Here is a 21,251-nt window from a genome sequence, read left to right on the forward strand (position 1 = left end):
GCTTAAGTTCCTGAAAGGCCTCCACAGCCGCAGGAGACCAATTAGCAACATCAGCACCCTTCTTAGTCAAATCCGTCAAAGGCTTAACAACACTAGAAAAATTAGTTATAAAACGACGATAGAAATTAGCAAAGCCCAAGAACTTCTGTAGACTCTTAAGAGATGTAGGCTGCGTCCAGTCACAAATAGCCTGAACCTTGACGGGATCCATCTCAATAGTAGAAGGGGAAAAAATATACCCCAAGAAAGAAATCTTCTGGACTCCAAAGAGACACTTTGAGCCTTTTACAAACAAGGAATTGGCCCGCAGGACCTGAAACACCTTCCTGACCTGCTGAACATGAGACTCCCAGTCATCAGAAAAAACCAAAATATCATCCAAATACACAATCATAAATTTATCCAGAAATTCACGGAAAATATCGTGCATAAAGGACTGGAAGACTGAAGGAGCATTAGAAAGTCCAAAAGGCATTACCAAATACTCAAAATGGCCCTCAGGCGTATTAAATGCGGTTTTCCACTCATCACCTTGCTTTATTCGTATAAGATTATACGCACCCCGAAGATCAATCTTAGTGAACCATTTAGCCCCCTTAATGCGAGCAAACAAATCAGTCAACAATGGCAAAGGATACTGATATTTTACGGTAATCTTATTCAAAAGACGATAATCTATACAAGGCCTCAAGGAACCATCTTTTTTGGCCACGAAAAAAAAACCTGCTCCCAAAGGGGACAAAGATGGACGGATATGTCCCTTTTCCAAGGACTCCTTAACATAATCCCGCATAGCAGTATGCTCTGGCACTGACAGATTGAACAAACGACCTTTAGGAAATTTACTGCCTGGAATTAAATTTATAGCACAATCGCAATCCCTGTGAGGAGGAAGCGAACTGAGCTTAGGCTCCTCAAAAACATCCCGATAGTCAGACAAAAACACAGGAATCTCAGAAGGAGTAGATGAAGCGATAGAAATTGGAGGTGCATCATCATGAACCCCCTGACAACCCCAGCTTAACACAGACATTGATTTCCAGTCAAGGACTGGATTATGAGTTTGTAACCATGGCAGACCAAGTACTAGGACATCATGCAAATTATACAGTACCAGGAAGCGAATCACCTCCTGATGAACGGGAGTCATACGCATGGTCACTTGTGTCCAGTACTGAGGTTTATTCATAGCCAAAGGTGTAGAGTCAATTCCCTTCAAAGGAATAGGGACTTCCAGAGGCTCCAGACTAAACCCACAGCGATTGGCAAATGACCAATCCATAAGACTCAGGGCAGCGCCTGAATCCACATAGGCATCGACGGAAATGGATGATAATGAACAAATCAGAGTCACAGACAGAATGAACTTAGACTGTAGAGTACTAATGGCAACAGACTTATCAACCTTTTTTGTGCGTTTAGAGCATGCTGATATAACATGAGCTGAATCACCACAATAAAAGCACAACCCTTTTTTCCGCCTATACTTTTGCCGTTCACTTCTGGACTGAATTCTATCACATTGCATTATCTCAGGTGACGGTTCAGACGACACCGCCAAATGATGCACAGGTTTGCGCTCCCGTAAACGCCGATCAATCTGAACAGCCATAGTCATAGACTCATTCAGACCAGCAGGCGCAGGGAACCCCACCATAACATCTTTAATGGCCTCAGAAAGGCCATCTCTAAACTTTGCAGCCAGAGCGCACTCATTCCACTGAGTAAGTACCGACCACTTCCGAAATTTTTGACAATAAATTTCTGCTTCATCTTGCCCCTGAGAGAGGGCCAACAAAGCTTTTTCAGCCTGAATCTCTTGGTTAGGTTCCTCATAGAGCAAACCCAATGCCAGAAAAAACGCATCCGCATTAAGCAACGCAGGGTCCCCTGGTGCCAATGCAAATGCCCAATCCTTAGGGTCACCCCGCAGGAAAGATATAATTATCTTGACTTGCTGAGCAGGGTCTCCAGAGGAGCGAGATTTCAAAGAAAGAAACAACTTGCAATTGTTCCTAAAATTCAGAAAACGAGATCTATCTCCAGAAAAAAACTCTGGGACATGAATTCTAGGTTCAGATATAGGAGCATGTACAACAAAATCCTGTATATTTTGAACCTTAGTGGCAAGATTATTCAGGCTGGAAGCCAAACTCTGGACGTCCATGATAAACAGCTGGGATCAAAGCCATTCAAAGATTAAGAGGAGGAGGAAGTAGCCAGGCTGCAATAAGGCTAGGCAGCAAACTCTGAGGGAAAGAGAAAGAAAAAAAAAAAAAAAAAAAAAAACTTCCTCAGACTACTTATCCTCCTACTTCAGCCAATACAATTAACACTTTGTGGGCCGGTTATACTATCATGATCCCAATGGCAGGGGATCACTAAAGGACAAGCACAGATACAAACAAGCTCTAGGGCGATGGAACCTGAGCTGACCGCGACCCTGAACCTAACACACAAATAAAAGTAGCCGGGGAACGTGCCTACGATGATCCTAGACGTCTCGCTCCAGCCGAAGATCTAACTTCCCCTATTAGAAGAAACACAGACCTCTCTTGCCTCCAGAGAAATCCCCCACAGAAATAGCAGCCCCCCACATATAATGACGGTGAAATGAGAGGAAAGCACATACGCAGTATGAAAACAGTTTCAGCAAAATGAGGCCCGCTAAAGCTAGATAGCAGAGGATACAAAAGTGAACTGCGCGGTCAGCGAAAAACCCTTCAAAAAACCATCCTGAAATTACTTGAACTCATGTGCCAACTCATGGTACATGAGGAGCAATTTCAGCCCACTAGAGCAACCAGCAGCAAGAATCACATATCTGCAGGCTGGACTAAAAACCAAATAAAGCAAAACACCAAAACAGGAAAATCCAAACTTAGCTTGACCAGAAGGTTCTAGGAGCAGGGAGCAGAGGTAACAAGACACACTGGATACATTGATAAATGGCGAGGAAATGCCAGCAAAGCCAGGTTAAATAGGAAACTCCCATATGCTGATGGAACAGGTGGAACCCAGAAACCCAGGAAAGACAAGTCACCCAGTACCATCAGCAACCACCAGAGGGAGCCCAAAAACAGAACTCACAACAGCCAACCCAGGGCAGCGCGCAGAGAGATGAGCGCCGCGCTCTGCTTCCCCTTCCCCCACCGAGTACGGGCGCCTGCGGCAGCCCTCATCGATTGCAAAAGGACCATACCACGGAAAGAGAGAAGCCAGGAGTGCTGCAGCAATCCAGAGAGAGGGGAACTGCTGCACTCAGGGAATCTGTGTGTTCAGCAGCAGCCAGGGAGAGAAGTACTCCGTCCTGGGAGCACCAGCCACGCACAGGTCAGCGTCTATCGTCTCCCGCCGCCAGCCGTGGGGACCAGAGAGAAGGAGAAGTGCAGTGTGAGCCCAGTGACCACCAGAGAACAAGGCGTCGTACGGCCCGTTTCTGTGAGTACAGCGCACATGTCACATAAGAGTGACCAGGAACAGGACAGACACTTGCGCCCTGATGTTGCCAGCGAATATTTGCCCAGACACTTGTGCCCTGGCTTTGTCAGTGTATATTTGCAGAGCCATGTTGGGCTTGTACAGGACTGTGGCCCGTACTCTTGTCAGCCACTGCAGTATATGGACTAGGGGCTCAGTGGAAGGTACCAATGCACTAAGATAAAATACTCTGTATGTGGCGTGTTCACACAAAGAATGCAGAGCATCTGGCTCCAGCCTATTAATAACGCCCTATGGCGGGCTGCCCAGTGCTACAATGCATCCTGTGTGAACAGAGGCCACAGTGTACAGAACCATTTGGGCCCAACTGCACCCTGCAAAAAATACAACGTGCAAAACAAAACATATAAATATATGTGAGGTAATACAGAGTATTTTATCTTGCATTGGTGTACCACACGGCCAAACCCTTATTGAAGGCTGGCTGTTTCATTAGGTATTGCACCTGTGTATTTGCTATTTTATTTGGGTCCGCTGCACCCTGCTTGTGCATTTGTATTGAGGCCCATTTAGACAGGTAAGCATCTCTGCCTGTTTTTGGTGTGTTTTCTTAACCCATTACTTCCCTGCGTAGAGCATTCCCTGTTCATTAAATATTGTTAACCCTTGCTCTGCCTCCTGTCCATCACTGCATCCCGCAACCTGCTCACACTCACACAGATGATAACATGGGAGACACTGGATATTCAGGCCCCCCCATTAATTTGAATGGGGTCTGGGTTTGGGTTCGTGTACTGTTCTGGTCCCCGAAACCAAACTGTTTGATAAAGTTTGGCTGAATCCAACGGACTCAAACGTCCACGGATCCGCCCATCTCTAGTTGTGACTATATCTAGTACTTTGTTAGCACAATGAGATGGATTTCAAAATAGATTGTTAGATCTAAGATCACTGATTAGTTATTAAATCCATTAAAAACATTTCATATTACTTAATATACTGTATATGATGACTGATGATCCATAGGAAAATCTACTGGAAGTTTACCAAACATTGGGCACATTTGTAAATGGAGACTAATAATTTTCATTATATTTTAGGAGGCTGATGAAGCTTTGCTAAGTAATCTAGAGCTACAGATTGAATCTCAGTTTCTACAAGATGACATTAATGCCGCAAAGGACCGATATAAAAAGGTAATTTTACAATTTGAATTTTACAATTTTACTACGAGGACATATTGAGAATGGCTGTGGAATATATTTATACAGTATATAAATACTCAAGGTATCTCTGTTTTGAGCCATTGAAAAGAAGTAATAGAGTTAAATATTGGAGCGAGTTTGCCATATATAAATTTATTAACAGGAGTGGTATAAATGAGTAGACACAGAGAACTCCCCTACTAGTGACTGCAGTATGGTAACATTTTAGCATTCTAAAACAGATCTGTTATCAGATCATGCTGCTCTACAAAAATCAGTAAGTAGGGAGACAGATCAGGTTTCCAATTAACCAAAATTGCACAAACAATAATAAGAATACATTTTACACAAGCATTTACATGAGCTAACTGGCTACCATATTTTGCAGGTTACAAGACGAACAAGACCATAAGATGCACCCTAAATTTTCTGGAGGAAAATGGGGAAAACATTTTTTTTAAATAAAATGGTGGTGCGTCTTATAGTCCTATTTTAAAGTAGCTTACCATAGGGGGTGACTGCGGTAGAGCAGGGTCCCAGGAGGCAGGGTCGCTGCTACAGGAAGCTGGTGGCAGTTGCAGGACTGGGGTGATGCTGCGGGCCCGGTGCTGGGAGGAGGGAGTGACCTGGCGTCGCAAGGAAAATGTCAGCAGTGAGCGGAGTCCCCTCACTTCTCATTGATTTCCCTGCGTTGGGCTTCGGAAAATGGCCGCCAATGCAGCTCATGCGCAGATGGAGATCTCGGGAGCCGCATCCCACAGCAGTGAAATGAATGGAAAGTGCAGGGACTCTACACATCACCAGCATTTTCTGACAGCCCAGGGCCCACAACATTACAGCACCAGGACACCTCCTGCTCCCAGCCTGGGGCCCACAGTATCACCCAACTCATGCAGCCACCGCCGGTCTCCTACAGCAGCGACCCTGCTTCCTGTGACTTCGGTCCTTAGCAGCAACACCTTCCACCCCGGTTAAGCTACATTCGGATTATTATTATTATTTGAAAAATACTGTACATGTTTACCTATTTATGGCAAATGACAGTTCGGCTTCCATTCCTCAAATACTATGGATATTGGGTATTACCCACTAAACCAGGACCACCAGGAATATTAACAGATTTCTTCACCATTGATCCCTGAACCACCTGATATAATATGTATAATGCATCAGAAAACTGACAAAATCAGTATGATAACAAGACATTGACCAGCTACAGGTTTCAAACTGATCAGAAACCTCCTGCTCCTTAAAACAGCTCTGCTACCCTGAAGTGTTAAGGCTACGTACTAATACCACTCACAGTTGTGCTGTTTCAAGATCAATGCAGCCATGTTTGTATCATCATGGACAACATTGTTAAAAATCATAAGCAACCTGTCATGTAGAGGAGAGTTTATTAGCTGCTAAATTGCTTTCCCCTAACATTGAAAAATACATACAGTATGACAAGATGTATAAAAGTAGATTTTTTTGTATTTTTTTCCAGGCCACCATAATTCCATTTTCTTATATAAGCTGGGTTCTGCATAAAAGTTGCAACTTACCATGTGTACCCTTCTCTTCACAGGATTTGTGGTTATATTTTTCCATAAAAACATGTATTAGATTGCTCCTGCTGTGTGAACTGTTACAATCCTATGTGTGATGTATGTTTCCACAATCAGATGAATACATCAAGTTCTCATACATTTTAGATACGTTTATGTCTAAACTAATGAATAGGGTTGAGCGAAACGGGTCGTTCATTTTCAAAAGTCGCCGACTTTTGGCAAAGTCGGGTTTCATGAAACCCGATCCGACCCCTGTGCGGGGTCGGCCATGCGGTACACGACTTTCGCGCCAAAGTCGCGTTTCAATGACGCGAAAAGCGCCATTTCTCAGCCAATGAAGGTAAACGCAGAGTGTGGGCAGCGTGATGACATAGGTCCTGGTCCCCACCATCTTAGAGAAGGGCATTGCAGTGATTGGCTTGCTGTCTGCGGCGTCACAGGGGCTATAAAAGGGAGTTCCCGCCGACCGCCATCTTACTGCTGCTGATCTGAGCTTAGGGAGAGGTTGCTGCCGCTTCGTCAGAAGCAGGGATAGCGTTAGGCAGGGTCCATTAACCACCAAACCGCTTGTGCTGTAGCGATTTCCACTGCCCAACACCACCTTCGGTGTGCAGGCACAGTGGAAGCTACATTTTTTTTTTTCCCCCTCAGCGCTGTAGCTCATTGGGCTGCCCTAGAAGGCTCCCTGATAGCTGCATTGCTGTGTGTACGCCGCTGTGCAAACCAACTGCTTTTTTCAAAGCACAAATCCTCTTGTTCCTTCCTTTCTGCACAGCTATCTTTTTGGTTTGTACACACTTTTTATTTAATTTGTGCATCAGTCCACTCCTTATTGCTGCCTGCCATACCTGGCTGAGATTACTGCAGGGAGATAGTAATTGAAGGACACTCCCTGTTTTTTTTTTTTTTTTTTTTTTTTTTGTGGGAGATTAAGATTGACATTTCTGCTAGAGTGCCATCCCTGTCTGTGTCATCTCTCACTCAGTGGGCCATAGAAAGCCTATTTATTTTTTTGCTTGATTTGGGTTATAAAATCTACCTGAAAAAATCACTACATCAATCAGTGGGAGAAAAATATTGGCCTCAGGGCTTGTGTGCCACTCTTGACTCCTGTGTGCATCATCACTCACTCAGTGGGCCATAGAAAGCCTATTTATTTTTTTGCTTGATTTTGGTTCTAAAATCTACCTGAAAAAATCACTACATCAATCAGTGGGAGAAAAATATTGGCCTCAGGGCTTGTGTGCCACTCTTGACTCCTGTGTGCATCATCACTCACTCAGTGGGCCATAGAAAGCCCATTTTTTTTTTTTGCTTTATTTGGGTTCTAAATTCTACCTGAAAAAATCAATAAATCAATCAGTGGGAGATTATTATTGGCCTTTGGGCTTGTGTGCCAGTCCTAAGCGTGCCATCTCTCTCTGTCTCTCAGATAGTGGGCCATAGAAAGCCTATTTATTTTTTTTTTTATTGGGTTTATAAATTTTCCCTGGAACAAAAAAAAAAAAGTGGGAGATAAATATTGGCCTCTGGGCTTGTGTGCCACTCTTGACTCCTGTGTGCGTCATCTCTCACTCAGTGGGCCATAGAAAGCCTTTTTTTGTTTTATTTGTTTTCTAAATTCTCCCTGAAAAAATCATTTTATTTTCTTTGGTTTCTAAATTCTTCCTGAAAAAATCATTTTATTCTTTTTTTTTTTTTTTCCTAAAGTCTCCCTGAAAAAAAAAAAAAAAAAAACAAATCAGTGGGAGATTAATATTGCCCTTTCTGCTTGTGTGCCAGTCTTGACTCCTGGGTGTGCCATCTCTCTCTCTCTCTCCAATTGTGGGCCATAGAAAGCCTATTATTTTTTTAGCTTGATTTGGGTTCCAAAATCTACCTGAAAAAATCACTACATCAATCAGTGGGAGATAAATATTGGCCTCTGGGCTTGTGTGCCACTCCTGACTCCTGTGTGCGTCATCTCTCACTCAGTGGGCCATAGAAAGCCTTTTTTTGTTTTATTTGTTTTCTAAATTCTCCCTGAAAAAATCATTTTATTTTATTTGGTTTCTAAATTCTTCCTGAAAAAATCATTTTATTCTATTTTTTTTTTTCCTAAAGTCTCCCTGAAAAAAAAAACAAAAAAAAACAAATCAGTGGGAGATTAATATTGCCCTTTCTGCTTGTGTGCCAGTCTTGACTCCTGGGTGTGCCATCTCTCTCTCTCTCCAATTGTGGGCCATAGAAAGCCTATTATTTTTTTTAGCTTGATTTGGGTTCCAAAATCTACCTGAAAAAATCACTACATCAATCAGTGGGAGATAAATATTGGCCTCTGAGCTTGTGTGCCACTCCTGACTCCTGTGTGCGTCATCTCTCACTCAGTGGGCCATAGAAAGCCTTTTTTTGTTTTATTTGTTTTCTAAATTCTCCCTGAAAAAATCATTTTATTTTATTTGGTTTCTAAATTCTTCCTGAAAAAATCATTTTATTCTATTATTTTTTTTTCCTAAAGTCTCCCTTAAAAAAAAAAAAAATCAAATTAGTGGGAGATTAATATTTACATTTGTGCTTCAGTGACAGTCCTGCGTGTGTGGCATCTCTCTCATTTGTTGCCACCAACAACAGAGTGTGTAACATTGTGCCTGATTTTCGTTGTGGTCTCACTCACCTGTAAAGGGGTAGCTAAATCATACTGAAGTTATAGCTCACCGTGTAATTTGTGTGACAGCAACAAATACCGTTAGTTTGTTTACGTTTTTAAAACAATGAGGAAGTATGGTGGAAGAGGTCGTGGCCGGGGGCGTTCATTGTCAGCTGGTAATGAGGGTAGTGGTAGTGGTGGAGCATCAGCTGGTCATGGGAAAAAAAATATTGCACCTAAGTCTGGAGCTGTGGAGCCAGGTTCGTCGTCTGGCTACACAAGGCCTCGAACGCTCCCTTTTCTGGGAGTAGGAAAACCGCTTTTAAAGCCGGAGCAGCAAGAGCAAGTTTTGGCTTATCTTGCTGACTCAGCCTCTAGCTCTTTTGCCTCCTCTCGTGAAACTGGTAAATGTCAAAGCAGCGCGTCGTTAGTGGATGTTCACGGTCAGGGACAAGTCGCTTCCTTGTCCTCTTCAGCAAAAACAACAACAGAGAAGAATGCAGCAGGCGACACAACGGGTTACTCCATGGAGCTCTTTACACATACCGTCCCTGGCTTAGAAAGTGAAGCAGTTAACAGTCCATGCCCATTACAAGTTGAATCTGACATGGAGTGCACTGATGCACAGCCACAGCCAGACTACTATGCTGGTCCTTTGACTCAGACCACAACATTGCCCTCGCAGGGTGCTGATCAAGAATCAGACCCTGATGAGACTATGTTGCCCCATCACGAACGCTATACCACCGACCGACACGGTGACACAGACGAAGTTGCACACGAGCTACAAGAAGAGGTAATAGATGACCCAGTTCTTGACCCCGATTGGCAGCCATTGGGGGAACAGGGTGCAGGCGGCAGCAGTTCTGAAGCGGAGGAGGAGGGGCCGCAGCAGGCATCAACATCGCAACAGGTTCCATCTGCCGGGCCCGTATCTTGCCCAAAACGCGTGGCAAAGCCAAAACCTGTTGGAGGACAGCGTGGCCATCCGGTTAAAGCTCAGTCTGCAATGCCTGAAAAGGTATCCGATGCTAGAAAGAGTGCAGTCTGGCATTTTTTTAAACAACATCCAATTGATCAGCGCAAAGTCATCTGTCAAAAATGTTCAACTACCTTAAGCAGAGGACAGAATCTGAAAAGTCTCAATACAAGTTGCATGCATAGACATTTAACCACCATGCATTTGCAAGCCTGGACTAACTACCAAACGTCCCTTAAGGTTGTAGCACCCTCGGCCAATGAAGCTAGTCAGCAACGCAACATCCCTTCCGGCAGTGTAGGGCCACCATTTTCCGCACCACCTGCAGTATCTGTGCAGGTTTCTTTGCCAGGCCAAAGCAGTCAGGGTCAGGGAATCACCAGTTTCGTAGTAGGAAACACTGCATCTAGGGCACCGGTGGCAACAATACCATCTCCCACCGTCTCTCAGTCTGCCATGTCCACCGGCACCCCCACTAGTTCCACGATCTCCAGCTCTCCAGTCCAGCTCACCCTACATGAGACTATGGTTAGAAAAAGGAAGTACTTAGCCTCGCATCCGCGTACACAGGGTTTGAACGCACACATAGCTAGACTAATCTCGTTAGAGATGATGCCCTACCGGTTAGTTGAAAGCGAAGCTTTCAAAGCCCTGATGGACTACGCTGTACCACGCTACGAGCTACCCAGTCGACACTTTTTTTCCAGAAAAGCCATCCCAGCCCTCCACCAGCATGTTAAAGAGCGCATCGTCCATGCACTCAGGCAATCTGTGAGCACAAAGGTGCACCTGACAACAGATGCATGGACCAGTAGGCATGGCCAGGGACGTTACGTGTCCATCACGGCACACTGGGTAAATGTGGTGGATGCAGGGTCCACAGGGGACAGCAAGTTTGGGACAGTTCTGCCTAGCCCATGGTCTAGGAAACAATTGGCTGTAGCCGTTCGCACCCCCTCCTCCTCCTCTTCGTCCTCCTGCAGAAGCGAGAGCTCGTCCACAGACCGCAGTCGCACAACCACTCCATCTGCAGCTGCCACTGTTGCACACCAGGTCTCCCATTATGGGGCAGCTACTGGCAAACGTCAGCAGGCTGTATTGGCTATGAAGTGTTTGGGCGACAACAGACACACCGCGGAAGTTCTGTCCGAGTTCTTGCAGAAAGAAACGCAGTCGTGGCTGGGCACTGTAGATCTTGAGGCAGGCAAGGTAGTGAGTGATAACGGAAGGAATTTCATGGCTGCCATCTCCCTTTCCCAACTGAAACACATTCCTTGCCTGGCTCACACCTTAAACCTGGTGGTGCAGTGCTTCCTGAAAAGTTATCCGGGGTTATCCGACCTGCTCCTCAAAGTGCGTGGACTTTGCTCACATATCCGCCGTTCGCCCGTACACTCCAGCCGTATGCAGACCTATCAGCGTTCTTTGAACCTTCCCCAGCATCGCCTAATCATAGACGTTGCAACAAGGTGGAACTCAACACTGCACATGCTTCAGAGACTGTGTGAACAGAGGCGGGCTGTTATGTTTTTGTGGGAGGATACACATACACGGGCAGGCAGTAGGATGGCAGACATGGAGTTGTCAGGTGTGCAGTGGTCGAAGATTCAAGACATGTGTCAAGTCCTTCAGTGTTTTGAGGAATGCACACGGCTGGTTAGTGCAGACAACGCCATAATAAGCATGAGCATCCCCCTAATGCGTCTGCTGATGCAAAGTTTGACGCACATAAAGGATCAGGCGTCTGCAGCTGAGGAAGAGGAAAGCCTTGATGACAGTCAGCCATTGTCTGGCCAGGGCAGTGTACAGGACGAGGTAGCGGGCGAAGAGGAGGAGGAGGACGAGGAGGATGATGGGGATGATTATATTTTTAATGAGGAAGCTTTTCCGGGGCCACTGGAAATTGGTGGCGCGGCAAGGCCGGGTTCTGGTTTTTTGAGGGACACAAGTGACGTGGATTTGCCTGAAACTGCCCCTCAACCAAGCACAACCGCAGATTTGAGAACTGGAACTTTGGCCCACATGGCGGATTATGCCTTACGTATCCTCAAAAGGGACACACGCATAACTAAAATGATGAATGATGACGATTACTGGTTGGCCTGCCTCCTTGATCCTCGCTATAAAGGCAAATTGCAAAATATAATGCCACATGAGAACTTGGAACTAATATTAGCAACCAAACAATCAACTCTTGTTGACCGTTTGCTTCTGGCATTCCCTGCACACAGCGCCCGTGATCGTTCTCACACGAGCTGCAGGGGCCAGCAGACCAGAGGAGTTAGAGGGGCAGAAATCAGAAGTGGCGTTGGCCAGAGGGGTTTTCTGACCAGGTTGTGGAGTGATTTTGCTATGACCGCAGACAGGACAGGTACTGAAGCATCAATTCAAAGTGACAGGAGACAACATTTGTCCAGTATGGTTACAAACTATTTTTCATCCCTTATCGATGTTCTCCCTCAACCGTCATTCCCATTTGATTACTGGGCATCAAAATTAGACACCTGGCCAGAATTGGCAGAATATGCATTGCAGGAGCTTGCTTGCCCGGCAGCTAGTGTCCTATCAGAAAGAGTATTCAGTGCTGCAGGTTCAATACTAACAGAAAAAAGGACTCGTCTGGCTACCCAAAATGTAGATGATCTAACCTTCATTAAAATGAACCACAACTGGATTTCGAAATCTTTTGCCCCACCTTGCCCGGCTGACACCTAGCTTTCCTATGAAAAGATACATAAGAAGAGACTGAAAGCGCACTCACCGGTATATGAACAATCAAAGCGGTTTATTCACATGAGATCATGCGGTGCAAGGAGGGTATGTGAATACAAAAAAGGATGACAGCTGTTTCGTGCTATGTGAGCACTTCAACAGATCCAGATTTCCTATGAAAAGGTCTTGCCTGTGGACTATTCTGAATGCCTTTTCCAATCTCGTAATTTTCTGCACCTGATTGTCCAGCATACGACATGTTTACACCTCACTAAATGGCCAAACTCCCCATACGGGGCCGTGGTATCGACACTTGGCGACAGCACCCGTGAGAGTGCAGTTTGTCTGAAGAGGTGGGTGAGCCCGCTTTTGGTCGACGGCACTGCCACTGGGTCCCTCCTAGTACAATAAAGTGTCTCTGGCGGTGGTGGTGCGCACCCAACGTCAGACACACCGTTGTAATATGAGGGGCCCTGGGCCTGTACCGCCGGCCACAAGACAATTTCCCCCCACCCCAGCTCAAACAGTGCTCTACCACTTGCAAAATTATCTCACAGCTCCACCAATGTTTAGTCTATGCGCTGACATCCTTCAATGCCTGCCACTGACAATACCATTGTATTGACATTTTTGTTATTTTAGGCCTTCGATGCCCGTCTGCGGTCACTCCTTCCACTAGGCCTCCACTGAAAACACCACTGCTGCCCGTGTACCCCTGTAACCAATTTAAAATTGCCTACAGCCATGTGTTATTATTTTAGGCCTTCGATGCCTGTCTGCGGTGACTCCTTCCACTAGGCCTCCACTGACCACACCACTGCTGCCCGTGTACCCCTGTAACCAATTTAAAATTGCCTACAGCCATGTGTTATTATTTTAGGCCTTCGATGCCTGTCTGCGGTGACTCCTTCCACTAGGCCTCCACTGACCACACCACTGCTGCCCGTGTACTCCTGGAACCAATTTAAAATTGCCTACAGCCACGTGTACCCCTGGAACCAATTTAAAATTGCCTACAGCCATGTGTTATTATTTTAGGCCTTCGATGCCTGTCTGCGGTCACTCCTTCCACTAGGCCTCCACTGACCACACCACTGCTGCCCGTGTACCCCTGGAACCAATTTAAAATTGCCTACAGCCATGTGTTATTATTTTAGGCCTTCGATGCCTGTCTGCGGTCACTCCTTCCACTAGGCCTCCACTGACCACACCACTGCTGCCCGTGTACCCCTGGAACCAATTTAAAATTGCCTACAGCCATGTGTTATTATTTTAGGCCTTCGATGCCTGTCTGCGGTCACTCCTTCCACTAGGCCTCCACTGAAAACACCACTGCTGCCCGTGTACCCCTGGAACCAATTTAAAATTGCCTACAGCCATGTGTTATTATTTTAGGCCTTCGATGCCTGTCTGCGGTCACTCCTTCCACTAGGCCTCCACTGACCACACCACTGCTGCCCGTGTACCCCTGGAACCAATTTAAAATTGCCTACAGCCATGTGTTATTATTTTAGGCCTTCGATGCCTGTCTGCAGTCACTCCTTCCACTAGGCCTCCACTGACCACACCACTGCTGCCCGTGTACCCCTGGAACCAATTTAAAATTGCCTACAGCCATGTGTTATTATTTTAGGCCTTCGATGCCTGTCTGCGGTCACTCCTTCCACTAGGCCTCCACTGACCACACCACTGCTGCCCGTGTACCCCTGGAACCAACATCAGAAAATATAAAAATAAGTATTTTGCTTATAAAAAAGAAAATACTGGAGAGATATCAAAGGCAGACATTTTAACATTAAAAACAAACACATACATCAAAAATCTGGTACAGTACTAAAAATGGCCACCAGCTACAATAACTTTCTCCTGCAAGTAGTTAACTGAAAGGTTTTTTCAATTTTAAACACAGATATGGCATCCACCGAGAGTTGTCCTGTCGCGTCTTCTTTATATTATTGCCAAGAAGATGCAAAACAATGAAAATAATAAAATCATTATTTACCAAAAAAATAGAGTAAGTCAAAACCACATTGCAAATAAACATTCATTACAAATAAAGAAGCAGGGCGCGTCCGAGGGTGAGTATATACCTAATAAGAATATAATCACCCTCGGACGCGCCCTGCTTCTTTCCGACAGCCTTCCTTCCTAAGAATCAGCCCTTCCGTGGTGTAGAGAGAGGGTTTGTTACACTCCAAGGTGTTCCCCAGGTTGCCTTTCCTGAGCTTCGATCTTCCGGCTCTCGTTTAGTAGTTGTTGGAAACTACGCTGCATTGGGCCTACAAATTGGGTATGGGGTGTAGAGAGATGGTGTGTTCCACTCCAAGGTATTCCCCAGGTTGCCTTTCCTGAGCTTCCATCTTCCGGCTCTTGTTTAGTAGTTGTTGGAAACTACGCTGCATTAGGCCTACAAATTGGGTATGGGGTGTAGAGAGATGGTGTGTTCCACTGTAGAGAGATGGTGTGTTCCACTCCAAGGTGTTCCCCAGGTTTCCTCGCCAATGCTTCGATCATCATGCTCTCGTTTAGTAGTTGTTGGAAACTACGCTGCATTAGGCCTACAAATTGGGTATGGGGTGTAGAGAGATGGTGTGTTCCACTCCAAGGTGTTCCCCAGGTTTCCTCTCCATTGCTTCGATCTTCATGCTCTCGTTTAGTAGTTGTTGGAAACTACGCTGCATTAGGCCTACAAATTGGGTATGGGGTGTAGAGAGATGGTGTGTTCCACTCCAAGGTGTTCCCCAGGTTTCCTCTCCATTGCTTCGATCTTCCGGCTCTCGTTTAGTAGTTGTTGGAAACTACGCTGCATTAGGCCTACAAATTGGGTATGGGGTGTAGAGAGATGGTGTGTTACACTCCAAGGTGTTCCCCAGGTTTCCTCTCCATTGCTTCGATCTTCCGGCTCTCGTTTAGTAGTTGTTGGAAACTACGCTGCATTAGGCCTACAAATTGGGTATGGGGTGTAGAGAGATGGTGTGTTACACTCCAAGGTGTTCCCCAGGTTTCCTCTCCATTGCTTCGATCTTCCGGCTCTCGTTTAGTAGTTGTTGGAAACTACGCTGCATTAGGCCTACAAATTGGGTATGGGGTGTAGAGAGATGGTGTGTTACACTCCAAGGTGTTCCCCAGGTTTCCTCTCCATTGCTTCGATCTTCCGGCTCTCGTTTAGTAGTTGTTGGAAACTACGCTGCATTAGGCCTACAAATTGGGTATGGGGTGTAGAGAGATGGTGTATTCCACTCCAAGGTGTTCCCCAGGTTGCCTTTCCTGAGCTTCGATCTTCCGGCTCTCGTTTAGTAGTTGTTGGAAACTACGCTGCATTAGGCCTACAAATTGGGTATGGGGTGTAGAGAGATGGTGTGTTCCACTGTAGAGAGATGGTGTGTTCCACTCCAAGGTGTTCCCCAGGTTTCCTCGCCAATGCTTCGATCATCATGCTCTCGTTTAGTAGTTGTTGGAAACTACGCTGCATTAGGCCTACAAATTGGGTATGGGGTGTAGAGAGATGGTGTGTTCCACTCCAAGGTGTTCCCCAGGTTTCCTCTCCATTGCTTCGATCTTCATGCTCTCGTTTAGTAGTTGTTGGAAACTACGCTGCATTAGGCCTACAAATTGGGTATGGGGTGTAGAGAGATGGTGTGTTACACTCCAAGGTGTTCCCCAGGTTTCCTCTCCATTGCTTCGATCTTCCGGCTCTCGTTTAGTAGTTGTTGGAAACTACGCTGCATTAGGCCTACAAATTGGGTATGGGGTGTAGAGAGATGGTGTGTTACACTCCAAGGTGTTCCCCAGGTTTCCTCTCCATTGCTTCGATCTTCCGGCTCTCGTTTAGTAGTTGTTGGAAACTACGCTGCATTAGGCCTACAAATTGGGTATGGGGTGTAGAGAGATGGTGTGTTACACTCCAAGGTGTTCCCCAGGTTTCCTCTCCATTGCTTCGATCTTCCGGCTCTCGTTTAGTAGTTGTTGGAAACTACGCTGCATTGGGCCTACAAATTGGGTATGGGGTGTAGAGAGATGGTGTGTTCCACTCCAAGGTGTTCTCCAGGTTGCCTTTCCTGAGCTTCGATCTTCCGGCTCTCGTTTAGTAGTTGTTGGAAACTACGCTGCATTAGGCCTACAAATTGGGTATGGGGTGTAGAGAGATGGTGTGTTCCACTGTAGAGAGATGGTGTGTTCCACTCCAAGGTGTTCCCCAGGTTTCCTCGCCAATGCTTCGATCATCATGCTCTCGTTTAGTAGTTGTTGGAAACTACGCTGCATTAGGCCTACAAATTGGGTATGGGGTGTAGAGAGATGGTGTGTTCCACTCCAAGGTGTTCCCCAGGTTTCCTCGCCAATGCTTCGATCATCATGCTCTCGTTTAGTAGTTGTTGGAAACTACGCTGCATTAGACCTACAAATTGGGTATGGGGTGTAGAGAGATGGTGTGTTCCACTCCAAGGTGTTCTCCAGGTTGCCTTTCCTGAACTTCTATCTTCAGGCTCTCATTAAATTGTGGTTAAACGGAACAACTGCATTTGGCGTACTAGTTGGTTTGGGGCCTACTATCGGTGTCTGCCACTCCTTGCTGTTCTCCTCCACTGAACAAAGCTGTGCCGCCTGTTTACTACTGTTGCCAATTTTGAACTGCATTTCGACTACTTACTGATTTGGGCCTACTCTCTGTGTCAGCCTCTCATTCCAGTTGTCCTCCACTGCAATGCCCCCTGATTAGTCCTGTGTTACCAATTTTGAACTGCATTTAGCCCACTTTATTCTTTGGGCCTATATCTGTGTTTCCTCCTCATCCTGCCCATTGCCCAGCCAGTGATAGATGAGTCTGCTGGTACATTGACCCATAACGCAACATTTCCCGTGCACGCTACACTGCAAGATTGTGACCCTGCTGAAAGTCAGGTCCCCCTTCCCGCATACCATACCACCTTACACGGGGACAAACAGGAAGGTGCAGATGAAAGTGCAGGTTCCTTCATCAGGTGGGGGGAGGAATACTAGTTGGCGACGTCACTGGCACAGGGCCTCTCATGGTACGCAAAAGTGTTGCTGTCGGTGGGAGGCGCCCCCGCCGTGCAAACACACCGCTGTACTTTGAGGGGCCCTGTGCCAGTGCCAATGCCAACGAGTGGGCCCCCCCTGCTTGCTCAGGTTCACAGCACTTGCAAAGTTGAAATACTTACCTCTCCCTGCTCCACTGCCGTGACGTGGTCCAGATTTCCTGGGCCCACTAATTACTTGAACCAGCCCTACGCACCACAACTTTAGCCAAATGACCCCCAATTTCAAATGCCTTCCAATTATTATAAGGTAAATTACACTTGACAAGCTTCATTAAGAAGAATGGATGGTTTTGACATTAAAATGGGCACTCTAGGTGTTTTCCTGGCCCCCACTCACTGCCGACTATGCTGCCCCATTGACGTGCATTGGGTTTCGTGTTTCGGTCGATCCCGACTTTACGTCATAATCGGCCGATTTCACTCGACCCGACTTTTGAGATAGTCGGGTTTCGCAAAACCCGGCTCGACTCTAAAAAGGTCAAGGTCGCTCAACTCTACTAATGAATAACAATTACTTTTTATTTTTACTCAACAGAATCTCATGGAAATTCAGACTTATGTGAACATACTGCAGCAAATTATCCAAACAACCCCACCTGTGACTGCTATCACTGTCGGCATGTATGAGGTACGGTGATTTTTTATTCATGTAGCCTGAGTAAAAATAATGAATCATCTTGTGCATGTACTGTACCTGTAATAATGCCAATGTACCAATGTACGCCATGACCACCAGGCCTTAAAGAGGACCTGTCAGTCACTAAGTCAAAGTGGACAGCTTTTGCTCTTAATTTACTGCAGCTGCTCCCCTCATTATTCTGTTTTTTTTGTTTGTTTTTTTAATCCACCATACAGCTCCAAAGATTTGGGCTTTTTTATTCAATGCTAATTTTAATGGTCTTTACCAAGGGGACGGTGCTCACAGACACGCCCGCAGAGAATCCTATGAGCCAAGTCCCCTTGTAAAGAACATTCAAAACTAGCACTAAATAAAAAGTTTGCTGGTATCAAATAACAAATTAAAAAAAAGAGCAGAATACTCAGGGGAACAGTGGGAGTAAAATAAGGGCAGAAACTAGTGATTTTTGACCTAGTGACAGGCCCTCTGTAACAGATTATGAGGTAAAATCTCTGTAAGCCTTGTGTTAGCAGCAGATTACTCATGATACTCAGCAGCAGAGCTTGTTTATTCAGGAACGCTATATAAGCTTAATAGATCAGGAATAAATCATTTGTGTGTCTATCTGCGCAGCATCTACAGCAGGCCGCTTTTCCCTCATACACAGACACAGGAGAAGCAGGAAATACACATGCTCTTCCTGTGTGAGGCCCTGGGAGGTTTTTTTGTTCTAACTTTATAAACACCATACAAATCTAGCAGCTAAATACTCATAGACAGGAATGGAGTTGTTGCACCAAACATATTCCAACACGTTGACTCCATGATAGTCTACTATACCTCCTGACAACCAATCTGTACGATTTTAAGCAATGGAATGTGACCTGCACACGAAAGATTTACTTTATTGGAAGCTCTGGTCAAAATTTGAAACCTAGCCCTTTGACTAAGGCTACGTTCACATTTGCATTGTAGGGCGCAGCGTCGTCGATGCATACCGACGCATGCGTCATGCGCCCCTATCTTTAACATGGGGGGCGCATGGACATGCGCCGGTATGCGTTGTACTGCGTTTTACGACGCATGCGTCATATAGACGCACAAGACAGGGCGCAGAAGACGCTACTTGTAGTGTTTTTCCCTGCGCCGAAATTCCTGATCTGTAGGATCTTATGACAACGCATGCGCAGCAAAACGCCACGTTGTGTACATGCGTTGTTGGTTGCGCCGCGTCGTATCGCCGACGCTGCGCCCAACAACGCAAATGTGAACGTAGCCTAACAACTTCACATAATGCTTTACTTAGAGCTGGGACTCTTTGTTCTCAGGGTTACTGGTATTCCTGAGATCGAACCTCCTTTGAAACCAAGTTTATGGCTTATTCTAACAATTTTCCATAACATAAGAAGATGATGAGAATATCTGGTTGTGTTTCTTGACATTGCTGTGTTAGCAAAGTACTACTTAAAGGAAACCTGTCACCTGGTTTGCCACATATGAGAAACGGCCATCACCTTTCAGCCTTCATTTACAGCATACTAATATATGTGTATATATATGTGTATATATGCCCAAAATTTGGCCTGCAACAAAAAAAACAACTTTTATAGAACTTTTCTTCTTAGAAGAAAAATCCAGCGTGGAAGCAGGTAGGTAAAATGTCCAATTTTATTGAAGAAATAAAACACATCCATAAAAACATGGTAAGTTCGGTTCTTGTCACAGTGGATACAACCAATGCGTTTCAGCTCCGATGAGCCTTATTCATGGTTGTTTAGACAGTGTCATACATTTTATTTACCTGATTCCACACTGGATTTTTCCTCTTCATTTGCTTCAGCCGGATCCCAGGCTTTTCCCTGCGCTTCTCAGCAGGATTGTGGCTGCATCAACGGTGAACTGACTCTACTTTTCCCCTTCTCCACTTGGTTCCACTTTTATTATACTTACTTGTGGGGTGGTTGGGTCCATGGAGCATTGCTGGTCTTGATCCGGTGCCTCCTCTCTTCTTTTGATGCTGACCTCTTTCTGTGCTTTGGGTGGATGACGGCACCCACACAGGTTCCCCTGGGATTGCACTCCTGTGCATGCGTGTTGAGGGCAGAGCAAAGTACTGCAGTGTACATGCCCTCACGCATGTGCACTGTATTACCTCACTCTGCTCTAGCCAGGGCAAAGAAGAACACCGCACAGGAGTGTAATGCAGGGAAACAATGTGTGGATGACACAGGGTCACGTCATCCACCCAAAGCACAGAATGAGGACGGCATTGAAAGAAGAAGGGAAGTGCTGGATCAGGACCAGCGCTGCCCCTCAGACATGACTGCTCCGCAGGTGGGTATAATAGAGTGTGTTTTTCTTTTGTCACAGGCCGGCGTATATAGAGCATATAAGTATGCTGTACATGAGGGCTGAAAGGTGGTGGTGGGCAAACCTGGCGACAGGTTCCCTTTAATGATGCTATAACCATAGTCTTCCTTCATCAAGAGCAAGGATTCATTGTGGCATCCTACCCCCCTCCTTCTTTTCCTACTTGTCTTTACTGTTTGTATCAGGTTACAACATCTTGAAATATTTCTGGATGTTGTAAGGTACTGCCGTAAATCCTGTAGATAGAGGAGGGAAGAAGGATCTCTTCCACTATCTTCTTAACTGCTCCAGTGACAAGTACTGTACTATTTCTTCTTAGCTTTGCCCTTTGCTTAAACAAGTTATAATATCAATCTAAATGTACGGGCTTGACATTGTTAACACAGATTTGTACTGGCACATTTACAATTTGGGAAAGATTGTTTCTTCTCTTTTAACTAAGTCTGATTGAGATATAAAAGTTTAAAGTGATTCTATCACCCACAAAACTGAAAACAAACTATTTAAATATTCACATAAGGGACTTGGCCCCTATAAAATAATCACACTGTTACTGTACTGTATATTATAGTAAATGTGCTTTATAGAGAAACAGTTTTATTACATATGTAAATAAGGGGGCTTCAGTGGACACTTGTGGTGACCAATGACTTGGTGCACCCCCCTCTGTTACAATACTCCACTCT

At 45.5% G+C, this 21,251-nt stretch overlaps 1 protein-coding gene across 1 annotated transcript in view; it reads left to right on the plus strand.

Annotated features, from left to right (window-relative positions):
- Window positions 1-21,251, plus strand: part of BFSP1 (beaded filament structural protein 1) — a 61,434-nt gene that overhangs the window by 24,186 nt on the left and 15,997 nt on the right. The window contains exons 3-4 of the mRNA XM_069768744.1: window positions 4,542-4,637; window positions 18,112-18,204. Coding sequence (XP_069624845.1) covers window positions 4,542-4,637; window positions 18,112-18,204 — 189 coding nt within the window. The remainder of the gene's footprint in view (window positions 1-4,541; window positions 4,638-18,111; window positions 18,205-21,251) is intronic.

Source organism: Ranitomeya imitator, chromosome 5, assembly GCF_032444005.1.
Source record: "Ranitomeya imitator isolate aRanImi1 chromosome 5, aRanImi1.pri, whole genome shotgun sequence".
NCBI lineage: Eukaryota > Metazoa > Chordata > Amphibia > Anura > Dendrobatidae > Ranitomeya > Ranitomeya imitator.